This window comes from Trichomycterus rosablanca, chromosome 3, assembly GCF_030014385.1.
Source record: "Trichomycterus rosablanca isolate fTriRos1 chromosome 3, fTriRos1.hap1, whole genome shotgun sequence".
Classification (NCBI taxonomy): domain Eukaryota; kingdom Metazoa; phylum Chordata; class Actinopteri; order Siluriformes; family Trichomycteridae; genus Trichomycterus; species Trichomycterus rosablanca.
In genome coordinates this window covers 22,345,812-22,361,098 of record NC_085990.1, presented here as the reverse complement: position 1 = coordinate 22,361,098, position 15,287 = coordinate 22,345,812, and the positions used below count along the sequence as shown (strand labels likewise).

At 39.0% G+C, this 15,287-nt stretch overlaps 1 protein-coding gene across 2 annotated transcripts in view; it reads left to right on the top strand.

The window, feature by feature from the left end:
* The first annotated feature begins 313 nt into the window (after positions 1-313).
* tmeff1b (transmembrane protein with EGF-like and two follistatin-like domains 1b) overlaps positions 314-15,287 on the top strand; it is a 33,879-nt gene continuing 18,905 nt past the window's right edge. Inside the window, exons 1-2 of one of the 2 annotated variants that reach the window (XM_062991985.1) lie at positions 314-513; positions 726-859. In XM_062991985.1, coding sequence (XP_062848055.1) covers positions 491-513; positions 726-859 — 157 coding nt within the window. In that variant the 5' untranslated portion in view covers positions 314-490. Of the gene's footprint in view, positions 514-542; positions 860-15,287 lie in introns of those variants that run through there. The other variant, XM_062991984.1, reaches the window with a different exon arrangement.

Genomic DNA, 15,287 nt, shown 5'->3' with positions numbered 1-15,287 from the left:
GTATCTTTTGACAAATTCGGTTTTAATTGATCGAGTAAGAAAGTAAGATTTAAGAAAAAGGAGCAAAAATAAAAGTAATACAAAAAAAATCAAAATTAAAACAAAAATAGGATGCACCCCACTTTCTAAATCAACGACGAATTTCACGTTACATCGTTTTCGACAGCTTTTGCTTTCCAAAGTGTTTTGGGGGATGTGGTTCTACGTCACGTGACTTTTAAATCTACCTCGAGGAGTCTTTGTTAGCTTTTCGTCGTGGCCGAGTTTTATTACGATATCCTCTTGTTACATATGTGCATTTTTATCAGTACACGCTGTACATGGAATGAAAACATTAAGTTTTGTGACTGTAACCAGTCGAGGATTTACAGTTGAAATGCACACAAAGGGCAAGACCGAAGGAACAATTGAGGAAGCGTTGTAAGCAAATACAGGAGTCAAGATAGCGAAGCCTAGCTGCATGATTGGAATGAAATGTGCCTGGATTTAAATGCACTATTTTTCTGATCTGAGGTGATGCGGTTAGACCTTTCCGTTACTTCAAGTGGGACAAACACCCAAATCAATTAGTTTTAGGAAATCTATTACACTGTGGTAATTATATTAGGTGATAACTGTTTTGTTTTTGCTTCACTGCATAATCCTTAATTACGTTCGTTAAAACGAAGCAAAATATACATCTGGTACCCCCTTGTCATCATGTTTTTGGGCCATCATTTTGTTAGAATTGGAGCCCTACAATGCAGCCATCTTCACAGCATATTCTTTTGCATCTTGGCCACTGCTACGGTGCTCGGCGTTCAGTCATCGTATCCTCTAAGCAGCGATTGTGCTGCAGTTAAAGGAAAAGGTTGTTCAGGTAGGGATATCATACCGTTAACTTTAGTGTTCTTGCATGTGAGATAAAAACGTCTAAACGAAGATAATCATAATGTTACGATGCGTTTTGTGGCCTGGTGTGACTAGCACACACTTATTAAAATACAAATATTTATTTTTATATAAATTTACTACAGTATGAACAAACTGTTTTATTTACACAATGCTGTTATGACAAAGTTGATGATAGCGCTATGAATTGCCATTTGTCTTAAACGGGATCAGGAAAATCACATTTTAAAAGACACCCTAAACCACACCCTTACACACAAGTGCCATCATACTATCTTTCTCGTTGAACCTGTATGAAAATGTGTAAAACTATTAGTTTTTTCTCGAATAGTTGAATATTTCTCGAATAGTTGTGGCTTATAATGGCTAAAGTGCTAGAGCTAATATACACAACAGTATATTACCTTTAACTTGTTTATACGTTCTCAATGTGTTCCCAAAGTATATGTCGTACATTTTATAGAATTATAATTTGTCTAGCATTTAGAATTAGTAATGTTTTATTTTGGTGCAATGATGTGGAGTTAGTGACAGTTACCTTGAGATTTGGACATTAAAATCATTTAAGGCTGCCCAACTGTTTAGGGTTCAATAATATCATTTAGGCTTGAGTAACATAGTAATAGCCTGAAATGATTTCAGAATTATTAGACATGCTATGTCTTTTAAATAATCTAACCTTATGTTTTTTGCAAATCTACTTAAAAGAATTAGACTTCTTCATTGTGTAATTAATAAACACTAGACAGAATGAAGTGACTAGTGCAGTCACTGTGCTTTACTGGTTTCAAAGAGCATCAGGGGAAAAATCACTGGCTTTTTGAAGAGTGGAGTCTAATGTGCACAAGGCAGAAGGAGTAAGCCTCCAGAGACAACCAAAGCTTGTGTCTGGTAGACATGCTTTTACACAGCAAATTTATTTATATACTTTATACTGTCTTATACATAGTGTCTTATGTACAATAGTAAATTTACATTTTTGGCATTTAGCAGACGCTTTTATCCAAAGCGACTTACAATTATGACTAGTAGTACGAATAGTACGAAATATAAATCGCCCCCCTTTCTTATTACCTGTTATAGCAATTATATATGCAACTACCCTGTGTGTGGTCTTCTTAAATTTGGTCTTCTGAAACTTACAGCTTATTCAGAAATTCACAGAAGAGTCCAGCAATTAATCTAAACAACTGCGGATATCTCTAGCCAAAGCTAGTGTTCATAACGCCACAATACAAAAGAACCTAAGCAAAAAAGAAATTTCTTTGATGCTAATAAAGAGGAAACCACAGCCAATCCAGAGGAATGTTTGTGCTTGTCTGACAATGTTCTAATGACAGTTAAATCTTTTATGTTGTTTCCATTATTGAAAACACAGCATTTCTTAGTAAGAACATTATATCAACAGTTCAACATGTTGATGATTGTGTAGGGGGTGATTTTTTGCTTTACTCCATGGATGATTTGTCTATATTGAGTGAAGGATAAATTCCACTATTTATTAGAAAATTATAAAGAATAATGTAGTCACTTTAAGATGAAGCCCAGTTAGGCATAAATGGGTTATGTAACATAAATGCTTTTGAATATGCTTTTTCATCTTACTGGCTTAAAATGAACATTATTAACGTTTTATTATGGCCTAGTCAAAGTTCTGTCCTAAACCCAGTAAAATGCTGTGACTAAACAAGGCAGTTGTGTTGGTGCTCCTGTTCTGGATTGTTGTCTTGTTGCATAAATCAATTGGGCTTGACATTCTGATCACAGGCTGAGTCAAATTCATAGTTGTATTCATTTTAAAACTAAACTATTTTTGTTTATCTTTATTTTGTATTAAGAGAACCTTCAAAAAGAGGGTAAAAGGTCATACAATCTGTATTCTAAAAAAAAAAAGTATTTAGACACCACAAAATAATAATAACACTTTATTTGTTGTTGGCAAGACACCTGCTTTAAGACGTCTAGATTGAGAAATAATTTGCTTTTTGCAGTTGATCCATCTCCTGTGGCAAATACAGTAGTTTTCAGTTCCCCAAGGTTACAAGGGTCACTATGAGTGACACACTGAGATAAAATAGGATATACAATAATGATTGAAAATGTATGGTAAAATTATTGTTTTAGTTACTGTTGTAGTGACTGTGGTAACTTACTGTCCAATACATTGCATTACAATTAGAATAAATCTAATTCCTTCTATGCACTCTGAGCCCAATAATTAAGTAATATTTTAACTTTAAAAAACATATGTAAAAGTTGGAACATAAATGCAATAAAAACTAAAATGTAATTTGTTACTTCTCTTAACCTTTTGAACTAATACATGTACAAGACATATTTGTGGTTTCCCTGACTAAATTAATTGTAATTTTTAAATATTAACAAATTTAATAGTTGATGCCTGCAACACACTTAAAAATGTTGTGACCGAGGCATGTTTGCCACTGTTACATTGCCTTTCCTAATACTTACACTCTTTGAGAGGTGGGGATACTGATTGTTGCAGTTTTGCAACAGCTCATGAGTCCATAGTTCCGGCTTTCAGATTTTTCTTTATAATGTGCCATACAATGTACTGGATGGTCCTTTTTGGCATGAAGACCTCTACGTCCAGTTTAAAGAAAACAAGTTTAAATGTGTCACACGTTTGTCTTTTGATGCACCTGAGATAAGCCTGGGCCAAGAGAACTTGGCAGGGTTTCTGCACAGAGTTGATCTATGGCTTTCTTGTGGCGTAATTGAGTTTCAGGTTAAATACCTTGCAGTGGACTGTGTTAAGTGACAACAGCTTTCCGAAGTACTCCCAAACCTAGTTGGCTTTTATTCGAGTATTGAGTTTGCTGCAGGCATCAAATTGCTAATTTTATGCATTTACAAAATACAAATAAGTTGGTAGTGAGAACATTGGAAAATTTTGTTTAGTTAAATAAAAGTTCAAGAGATTGAACAAATCACAGATTCTTGCTTTTGTTAGATTTTACAAAATGTTCTAACTTTGTGTGTGTACATATACATATGTACACAGATGAGACATAACATTATGACCACCTTCCGAATATTGTGTTGGTGCCCCTTTTGCTGTCTAATGCCTGCTCGAGTATATCATCTCTATATCCCTGGTATATCTATATCCTGCTGGATGTCTGTGGCTCTGTGTTTCCCTTTGTTGGCTCCAAGGTGGGCGGGGAGTAGAGATGATGAATCTTTACTTTTTAAATATGGCCATTAAAGAGTAGAGTCTTTGTCTCTAGAATTCCCACTGACCAAGCTTTCTCCGTTTGCCATCCATAAAGGCATCATGGTAATTGCTGGCTTAATAAAGAATGCCAGAAAACTGAGATCGGATCAGATTCTAGTGGAATGCATGAAAAAGACCCAAACGGAACAACTCCTCCATGCAATCCAGATTGCAGGAATCAATATCAGGGTCTTCCCTTACCCTACACTGAACATCAGCAAATAAGTAATCCAAACCAGAGACCTAGAGGGTGTTGATGTGGAGGAAATTGCTGTCCACAACCTCCTGAAAAAATCCTAATATGATACAGTCACAGTTGACTTATACACTGAACGACCATAACATTAAAACCACCTCCTTGTTTCTACACTTATTGTCTATTTTATTAGCTCCACTTAGAGGCACTTTATAGTTCTACAATTACTGACTGTAGTCCATCTATTTCTTTGCATACTTTTTAACCTGCTTTTACTCTGTTCTTCAATGGTCAGGACCCCCACAGGACCACCACAGAGCAAGTATTATTTAGGTGGTGGATGATTCTCAGCACTGCAGTGACAATTGACATGGTGGTGGTGCATTAGTGTGTGTTGTGCAGGTATGAGTGGATCAGACACAGCAGCGCTGCTGGAGTTTTTAAATACCATGTCTACTCACTGTCCCCTTCATTAGACACTCCTACCTAGTTGGTCCACCTTGTAGATGTAAAGTCAGAGACAATCACTCATCTATTGCTGCTGTTTGAGTTGGTCATCTTCTAGACCTTCATCAGTGGACACAGGACGCTTCCCACGGGGCGCTGTTGGCTGGATATATTTTTGGTTGGTGGACTATTCTCACTCCAACAGTGACAGTGAGATGTTTAAAAATTTCAGCAGCACTGCTGTGTTTTATCCACTCATACCAGCACAACACACACTAACACACCACCACCATGTCAGTGTCACTGCAGTGCTGAGAATGACCCACCACCCAAATAATACCTGCTCTGTAGTGGTCCTGGGACAGTCCTGACCATTGAAAAACAGCATGAAAGGGGGCTAACAAAGCATGCAGAGAAACAGATGGACTACAGTCAGTAATTGTAGAACTACAAAGTGCTTCCATATGGTAAGTGGAGCTGATAAAATGGACAGTAAGTGTAGAAACAAGGAGGTGGTTTTAATGTTATGGCTGATCGGTGTATATCCTCAACTAGGGCTGGGCGATTTTCACGATTAATTCGGTTAATCAGAATGAACGTTTTCACCCGATGTTAGAATGTGACAATCGCGATTGTTTACATACTTTATATTTTTACTAAAATACCAACATGACACGAGGCAGAAACTGAGCAGACGCTCGCGGAATATAAATCAGGGAAAGTTTAATATAAAAAGGCAAAAACAGTGTACAAAACCAGGTCAGAGTCCAAAACCAGAGGATAAACTAAAACAGTAAACGGAAGACAACAAGGGTTATACAGTGTATCACAAAAGTGAGTACACCCCTCACATTTCTGCAAATATTTCATTATATCTTTTCATGAGACAACTCTATAGACATGAAACTTAGATATAACTTAGAGTAGTCAGTGTACAACTTGTATAGCAGTGTAGATTTACTGTATTCCGAAAATAACTCAACACACAGCCATTAATGTCTAAATGGCTGGCAACATAAGTGAGTACACCCCACAGTGAACATGTCCAAATTGTGCCCAAAGTGTCAATATTTTGTGTAACCACCATTATTATCCAGCACTGCCTTAACCCTCCTGGGCATGGAATTCACCAGAGCTGCACAGGTTGCTACTGGAATCCTCTTCCACTCCTCCATGATGACATCACGGAGCTGGTGGATGTTAGACACCTTGAACTCCTCCACCTTCCACTTGAGGATGCGCCACAGGTGCTCAATTGGGTTTAGTCCATCACCTTTACCTTCAGCTTCCTCAGCAAGGCAGTTGTCATCTTGGAGGTTGTGTTTGGGGTCGTTATCCTGTTGGAAAACTGCCATGAGGCCCAGTTTTCGAAGGGAGGGGATCATGCTCTGTTTCAGAATGTCACAGTACATGTTGGAATTCATGTTTCCCTCAATGAACTGCAGCTCCCCAGTGCCAGCAACACTCATGCAGCCCAAGACCATGATGCTACCACCACCATGCTTGACTGTAGGCAAGATACAGTTGTCTTGGTACTTCTCACCAGGGCGCCGCCACACATGCTGGACACCATCTGAGCCAAACAAGTTTATTTTGGTCTCGTCAGACCACAGGGCATTCCAGTAATCCATGTTCTTGGACTGCTTGTTTTCAGCAAACTGTTTGCTGGCTTTCTTGTGCGTCAGCTTCCTTCTGGGATGACGACCATGCAGACCGAGTTGATGCAGTGTGCGGCGTATGGTCTGAGCACTGACAGGCTGACCTCCCACGTCTTCAACCTCTGCAGCAATGCTGGCAGCACTCATGTGTCTATTTTTTAAAGCCAACCTCTGGATATGACGCCGAACACGTGGACTCAACTTCTTTGGTCGACCCTGGCGAAGCCTGTTCCGAGTGGAACCTGTCCTGGAAAACCGCTGTATGACCTTGGCCACCATGCTGTAGCTCAGTTTCAGGGTGTTAGCAATCTTCTTATAGCCCAGGCCATCTTTGTGGAGAGCAACAATTCTATTTCTCACATCCTCAGAGAGTTCTTTGCCATGAGGTGCCATGTTGAATATCCAGTGGCCAGTATGAGAGAATTGTACCCATAACACCAAATTTAACAGCCCTGCTCCCCATTTACACCTGGGACCTTGACACATGACACCAGGGAGGGACAACGACACATTTGGGCACAATTTGGACATGTTCACTGTGGGGTGTACTCACTTATGTTGCCAGCTATTTAGACATTAATGGCTGTGTGTTGAGTTATTTTCAGAAGACAGTAAATCTACACTGCTATACAAGCTGTACACTGACTACTCTAAGTTATATCCAAGTTTCATGTCTATAGTGTTGTCCCATGAAAAGATATAATGAAATATTTGCAGAAATGTGAGGGGTGTACTCACTTTTGTGATACACTGTACATGGTAACGGTTAGATTCAGAAATAAGGAGCGTAAACACGATCGGTAAAACGAGACACAAACAGAAGAGTTTAATTAAGATTCACTGAATCGAACACCGCTGAACTGAATCAAAACTCCGGCGCGGATTGGCTGACCGGGGACATGTGACGGTCCGTGGAAACATGGGAGTTGTAGTCTATATAGTTAGAAGCAGAACGTGCCCCCTCCATCCACCCCCCAATCACAAGAGGACAAAATCAAAGCTGAGCTGAGTGATTACTTCACCCCCCCCTCCCCCAGTATAGATACTGATACAGACTCACTCAGTGGTGGAAACAGCACAGCACAGACTCGTGTTTCTTTTAAGAAACCTGTAAAGAACTTTTTTTTAGTCCTTTTCCTAATGTAAGGTTTTGCTGCACATTATTAAAAAAAAAAAAAGAGTTGTTTGTGAGCTATTCTTATAAAGCATATAGATAATTCAGATTTCCATTTTGTTTTTAATTATTGTGATCGTTATTGTTATAAATTTTTAGATCCTTAAAAGGATAATTATAGGTGGTGGTGGTACTATTTTTGCACTTCTGCAGTCATTTTAATTTACAATGCAAAAAAAAGTAATCTGAGTCTTATTTCAATTGTATTATACAAGAACAAAAAAAAATCGAAATCGTAATCGACAATCGGTTATAATTTTAAAGTAATCGAGATTTCTTTTTTGGGCAAAATCGCCCAAATCTATCCTCAACCCATTAAGATGTTTTAACTGCCAGAAATTCGGCCATAGCTCGGCCCACTGCAAAAGCAAATCTATCTGCTATAACTGCGGGGAAGAAAGCCATGAAACGAACTGTGATCACTCTCCAAAATGCTGCAACTTGGGAGGCCAAGACAACACAGCCTTCAAAGAATGCCCAGCATGGCAAAGAGAAAAAGAAATACAACGTACAAAGTATACCAGGAAAATCAGTTACCCAGAAGCTTGGAAGTTAGATCAAGGCCTCTCAATCTTTTTCCTACCAAGATCATATGCTACAGTATTAAAAACCTCTAGAACAACCGAAACCCAAACGGAATTGACCTGGCTTCATAAAGACAAACCTCAGCACATCATTGACAGCAAAAGTAAAAGCAAAACAGAAAGCTCACAGACACCGCCCATTCCCCAAGCAGTACAAACCAGCCAACCACAAAACAAAACAAAGAAAAATCTACCCAACAATCAAGAGATAACCAAGACGTTAAATTTATAAAAATGGTTTTGTCTGGTCAACTTCATTTTATTTATTAACAAACATCCATTCCTGCATTTCAGGCCTACAACACATTCCAAAAAAAGTTGGGACAGTAAAGCATTTACCATGTTGTAATGTTGCCATTCCTTTTCACCACACTTTTTTTTTTTTTTTTTTCAACAAAAGACATTTTGGCACCAAGGAAACCAAGCGATTTAGTGTTTCAGGTTTTATTTTGTCCCATTCTTCCAGCAAACACTTTTACGTCTTAAGATGTGCAACAGTACGGGGTCATTGTTGTCGCATTTTTCGTTTCAAAATTCTCCACACATTCTCTATTGGGGACAGTTTAGGACTGCAGGCAGGCCAGTCCAGTACCCGTACCCTCTTCTTCCGCAGCCATGCCTTTGTAATGTGTGCAGCATGTGGTTTTGCATTGTCTTGTTGAAAAATGCATGGGACTTCCCTGGAAAAGATGACGCCTTGAAGGCAGCATATGTTGCTATAAGATCTCAATGTACTTTTCTGCATTAATGCTGCCATCACAGAAGTGTGAATTACCTTTGCCAAGGGCATACCATGATGCACTCTGGCTTTTGGACTTGTTGCTCATAACAGTCTGGATGGTCCTTTTCATCCAGAGCACACAGCGTTCATTTTTTTCCAAAAAAGACCTGGAATGCTGATTCATCTGACCACAATACACGTTGTCACTGTGTGATGGTCCATTGTAGATTCCCCCGAGCCCAGAGAAGTTGACGCCGCTTCTGGACATGGTTATCATAAGGCTTCTTTTTTTTGCATAGTAAAGTTTTAAGTGGCATTTGTGCATGTAACTTCGTATTGTAGTGCTTGACAAGGGTTTTCCAAAGTAATCCCTTGCCCATGTAGTTATATCAGCTATTGCTGAGTGGCGGTTCTTGATGCAGTGCCGTCTGAGGGATCGAAGATCACAGGCGTTCAGCTTAAGCTTGTGCCTTTGGCCTTCACGCACAAATTCCTCCCGATTCCTTGAATCATTAAATGATATTATGCACTGTAGAGGGAGAAATATGCAAATCCCTTCCAATCTTTCTTTGAGGTACATTGTTTTTAAACATTTCAATAATTTTCTCATGCATTTGTTGACAAACTGGAGATGCTCTGGCCATCTTTGCTCATCAAAGACTCAGCCTTTCACGGATGCGACTTTTGTACCAAACCATGATTACAATCACCTGTTGACATCACCTGTTTAAAATCACATCATTATTTAGTTTTTTTCACCCCATTTCTAGCCACCCCATCCCAACTTTTTTTTTAAAGTGTTGCAGGCCTGAAATGCAGGAATGGAGGTATATTAACAAATTAAATGAAGTTGAGCAGATGAAACATGAAATCTTGGGTTCAAACTGTCTGCAATCAAATAAAAGTCAAAGTAAATGTAAGGAACACTGCATTTTTTTGTTTGCATTTTCCATACTGTCCCAACTTTTTCTAATTTGGGGTTGTACATCCCTCCTCAGTACCCAGTAAACTGCCATGAACTAGAATCCTTACTTCATCAGCTCCTTTCTCCCATCATCCTCATGGGCGACTTTAACAGTCACAACCCATTGTGAGGAAGCAACCATACGAACACCAAAGGCAGAATTATTGAATAATTCTTATCAAATAACTCTCTAAGTGTCTTAAAACAAATGACAAACACATATTTACACCCAGCAATTGATCTGACCATCTGCAGCCCTGAAGTCTTTCTTGACTTTTCCTGGAAAACACTAGATGATCTCTGTGGGAGCAATCACTTCCCTATTCTCTTAACCACCGAGAAAGCAAGCAACCACAAACACTCCCCTAGATGACTCCTTAAGAAAGCTAACTGGCCCAACTTCTAATCTCTGTGCAGGGAGACACTAAAAGAACAGCCCAAACTCAATCAAGACTCGATCAATTTGTTCACAACTTGTATCCTAACAGCAGCAGAAGATAGCATCCCCATAACATCAACCAAACCCAGCAGAAAAAGAAACCCATGGTTTAACGAAGCATGCAAAGAAGCTATCACAGCTCGAAAGAAAGCTCTAAGATTATTCAACACCCACCCATCAACCATAAATTTAACTAACTATAAAATCTGTCGAGCCAGAGCAAGAAAAATAATGAGGCAAAAAGACATAGTTGGAGAAGCTTTGTCAAACCTCCCTAACCACCACATGGAGCATGATTCGAAAAATGAAAGGAAAACCATCCGAAAACCAAATCCAACACCTAAAATACCAAGACACTTTATCACAGAAGAGGCTGAGATAGCAAATAAACTTGCAGAGACATTTAAAAATAACTTTTCTGGCATAAACTCCTCACCTGAACTTCAACCGGTTAAAAAACTGAAAGAACAAAACCAAATTAAATTCTTATCAGACAACTCTGAACCCTACAACAAACCCTTTTTACTAACAGAACTTAAAAAGATCACACAACAGAATCCATAACCAGCACTTGAAAAACTTACCCAGTGACACTGCCCACTCTTCTAAACTTCCTAAACTTAGTTTGGATCTCAGGCAATATTCCAACCACCTGGAAAGAAGCTATTATCATCCCAATGCCAGGAAAAAAATCACAATGATTTCAACAACTACCACCCTATATCTCTCACAAGTTGTCTCTGTTAAATCCTAAAGGGCATGGTAAATAATCGAATCATCTGAATACTTGAATTGGTGAACAAGTTTAACTATGCCCAGTGTGGCTTTCGAAAACACAGAAGCACACTTGACCACTTCACCCGACTAGAAGCTTACCTCAAAAACGCTTTTGTCCAGAAGAGCCACGCAATAGCTGTCTTTTTCGATCTGGAAAAGGCGTATGACACTACTTGGAAATATGGAATCCTCAGGAACCTACACCACATGGGTTTTAGAGATAGACTGCCTATTTTTATCCAAAACTTCTTGTTGACTGCCACTTCAAAGTTAAAGTAAACACAACTGTATATCAAAAATACACCTAAGAGATGGGAGTCCCTTAAGGCAGTATCCTGGCGGTCACCCTCTTTAGTATCAAGATAATTTCAAAAGTAATAGATTCCAAAATAATCTGTAGCCTCTACATGGATGATCTTTGCATCTGCACAAGAAGCACCAACATGAACTCCATAACACTCCAACTCCAGAACAACCTAAATAAAATTCATAAATGGGCAACAGAAAACGGCTTCAATCTCTCCAAAACAAAGAAAATAAGCTCCAACCATCATCTGCTATCCCAAATATGCCAAAGCCCTTGGGACCTCCAAGAGACAGAAATCCTCCTCGACCTAACAGAAAAACCAAAAAGGATTAACCAACCCAATACTATATAAACAACATTTCATGGGAATTAGAAATAGATTTACCTCTCACATACCCATCTACACAGACGGGTCCAAGACAAATCAAGCCGTCACTGCTGCCATAACAATCGGCCAGTTCAGCTAAGGAATCAAAATTTCAAATCACTGATTCATTTTTATGGCAATACTCCATTTTTACGGCAAAACTAGTCTTGGACCACATTCAAGATAACCAGCAGCTCAACCTTCTAATGTTCATAGATTCAAAAGCCTGCCTTCAATTAGCATCTTCAATTCAATTAGCATTTAGCATCTTATAATTCCACACACCCGATAATAGCAGTCATAACCCAAAAACGAAAGCAACTATTAAGCTGTGGCCATGACAAAGTTCTGCTGGATCCTAGGACACTGATGTCGCAGGACAAGATGCCGCATAGGACTCACCAAAATGACCCATACATACTTGCTAAAAGGAGACAAGGCCCCCAATTGACCATTCTGTGGATCAAGAACTTCAATTAAACACATTCTCTATTCAAGATGAACAACATCAGAACAAAATTGTACATTACAAACAGCTACAAGGAAATCTTCACTTCAGTACCCTCCCAAAAACTGCTTAAATTCTTGGAAGCACTTACACATAGAAACACCATATAAGGAAAGATAAAGAAAAGAACAATAAAAAGTCTATACCCTCATTGTTACATAATCACTCTAACCACCATACGGAGTTGTTAAGAAAGCAAATCCACCCACCACTTTGACTAAAGATCATTAGCTAGCCATGATAATAGGCATAGCAGCTGACATGGCATTAAGAATTAAATTACAACAACCACCACTGTTCCCTCCTTAGACCACTTTTGATAGATACTGACCACAGCAGACCGGGAACACCCCACAAGAGCTGCAGTTTTGGAGATGCTCTAACCCAGTCATCTAGACATCACAATTTAGGCCTTGTCAAACTCACTTAAATCCTTACGCTTGCCCAGTTTTCCTGCTTCTAACACATCAACTTTGAGGATAAAATGCTCACTTGCTGCCTAATATATCCCGCCCTCTAACAGGTGCCGTGATGGAGATAATCAGTGTTATTCACGTCACCTGTCAATGGTCATAATGTTATGCCTGGTCGGTGTATAGTCACCTCTACAATTATTGGCACCCATAGTAAAGATGAGGAAAACGAAATGTTGTTAAAGCATTCATTTAATTTATATTTATCTTAAGTTGATCAGAGTGTCTTGGAACTTTCAAGCAGTAATTCTTTACTTCATAAGTTAGGGAATGTCTATAAAAACAGTTTCTAGCCTAAAAATGCCCATTAACAGTTCAGGCAATAAATACAAAGTTCCAATCAATTGGAACTGTGACAAACTTGCCTGGATGAGGAGCCAAGTTTGTTTTGCCTTTACACAGTGCTGAGGATGGTAAGAGAGAGACAAAAATGATCACTGTTTAAGAGTTACAAACAAAATAGCATCTTGGTACCAACAGATTATTTGTAAGGCTTGCCAGGAAAAAGCATTTCCTGTCATCTAACCACAAATGTAAGTGTGTGGAGTTTGCTAAATGCTGCTCAGACTTTGATTGAAATAATGTTCTCTTGGCAGGTGAAACCATAATGTACAGTCATGTGAAAAAGTTAGGACACCCCATGAAAACCTTTGTCTTTTTGAACATATTTAAACATATGGACATTTGGACTTAGTTTGAACAGTACTGACAGGTGAAGCTTAAATAACCAAACAAAAAAATGTTAAAAATTGCTTTTAAACACAAGTTTATTGTGAGGAGAAAGTTAGGACACTCCCACATTTATTACTACTTAAAATGTCAGCATCAGCTGCAATGATTAGACCAACGTTAAAGGACATTGGAGTTTTATTTAAACCTCAGACATTAGTTTGGTTTGCTCTTGATTGTTGAAGTGAGTGGTATCACCATGGTAAGATCTTAAGAGCTCTCTGAGGCCTTCAGAAAGAAGATTGTAGATGCAAATGAGTCTGGGAAGGGATTTTAAAACATCTCAAAACAATTACAAATCAGCCATTCCACTGTCCGGAAAATAATTTACAAGTGGTGAACATTTAAAACAACTGCCAACATTGCCGTCCTAGCAAGTTCAGCTCAAGAGCACACCGCAAGATGCGTAAAGAAGTCTCCAATACTCCTACAATGTAATCATGGGACCTACAGGTAGCTCTTGCCACAGTTGATAGCAAGGTACATGCATCTACCACCAGAAAGAGACTGCACGAGTTGATTTTCATGGGAGGTGTGCAAAGAGGAAACCTTTGCTGTAAAAAAAACAAAACATCAGGGCAAGACTAAAGTTTGCCAGAGAACACCTAGACCAGGATTTCTGCATGTCATGTTTGGCGCAAACCAAACACCGCATTTGAGCACAAGAACCTCATACCAACTGTGAAGCATGGAGGTGGAAATGTCATGGTTTGGGCCTGGCAAGCTCTTCATTATAGAATCCATGATGAATTCTTCACTGTATCAGAGGGTGCTTCAGGAAAATGTAAGACCATCTGTCAAAAAACTGAAGCGGAAGTGGACCATGCAGCATGACAACGACCCAAAACATTCCAGTAAATCCACCAAGGAATGGCTCAAAAGAAAGAAATGTAGAGTTCTGGAATGGCCAAGTCAAAGCCCAGATCTTAATCCTATTGAGATGATGTGGGGTGATTTGAAATGGGTTGTGCATGCAAGAAACCCCTCAAACCTCACCCAGCTGAAGAAATTCTGCATGGAGGAGTGGGAAAAACTTTCTCCCAGTTGATGTCAGAGACTGGTAGATGGTTATAGGATTTTGTTTGTTTATTAGGATGTTACTGTCATGTTTTACTTTTTGGTTACATTCATGACAGGAACGGTAGTTACTCATTACACAAGATTAATCAGTTCACAAGGTTATATCGAACACAGTCATGGACAATTTAGTACCTCCAATTCATTTCACTTGCATGTCTTTGGACTGTGGGAGGAAACCGCAGCACCCACGCAGACACGTAGTAAACCCACGCAGACACGGGGAGAACATGCAAACTCCACACAGAAAGGCCCTCACCTGGGGATCGAACCCAGGACCTTCTTGCTGTGAGTCGACAGTGCTACCCACTTAGCCACTGTGCTGCCCAGATGGTTATAGGAAACATCTAATTGAGATTATTTCAGCCAAAGGGGTAAATACCAGCTATTAGGGCATAGGGTGTTCTAACTTTTTCCTCACAATGAATGTCCATTTTTGTTCATTACATTTTACAACTACAACTACAAAGTATTTTTTTCAGTTTTATTTGTTTAGTTATATACGCTCCATCTATCAATACTGGTTAAAATGAATCTTAAATGTATGTTTAAATATGTTCAAAAAGACAAAGGTTATCATGGAGTGTTCTAACTTTTTCACATGACTGTATGTGTTTAAAAACAATCACTCAAGATAGGTTTGATGCTAAAGGAACAATGATTACACAAAATAATCTGATGCCCATTGTTATTTATGGTGTAGGGTATATAATGATGTGGGACTGGCCTCCAGAGGC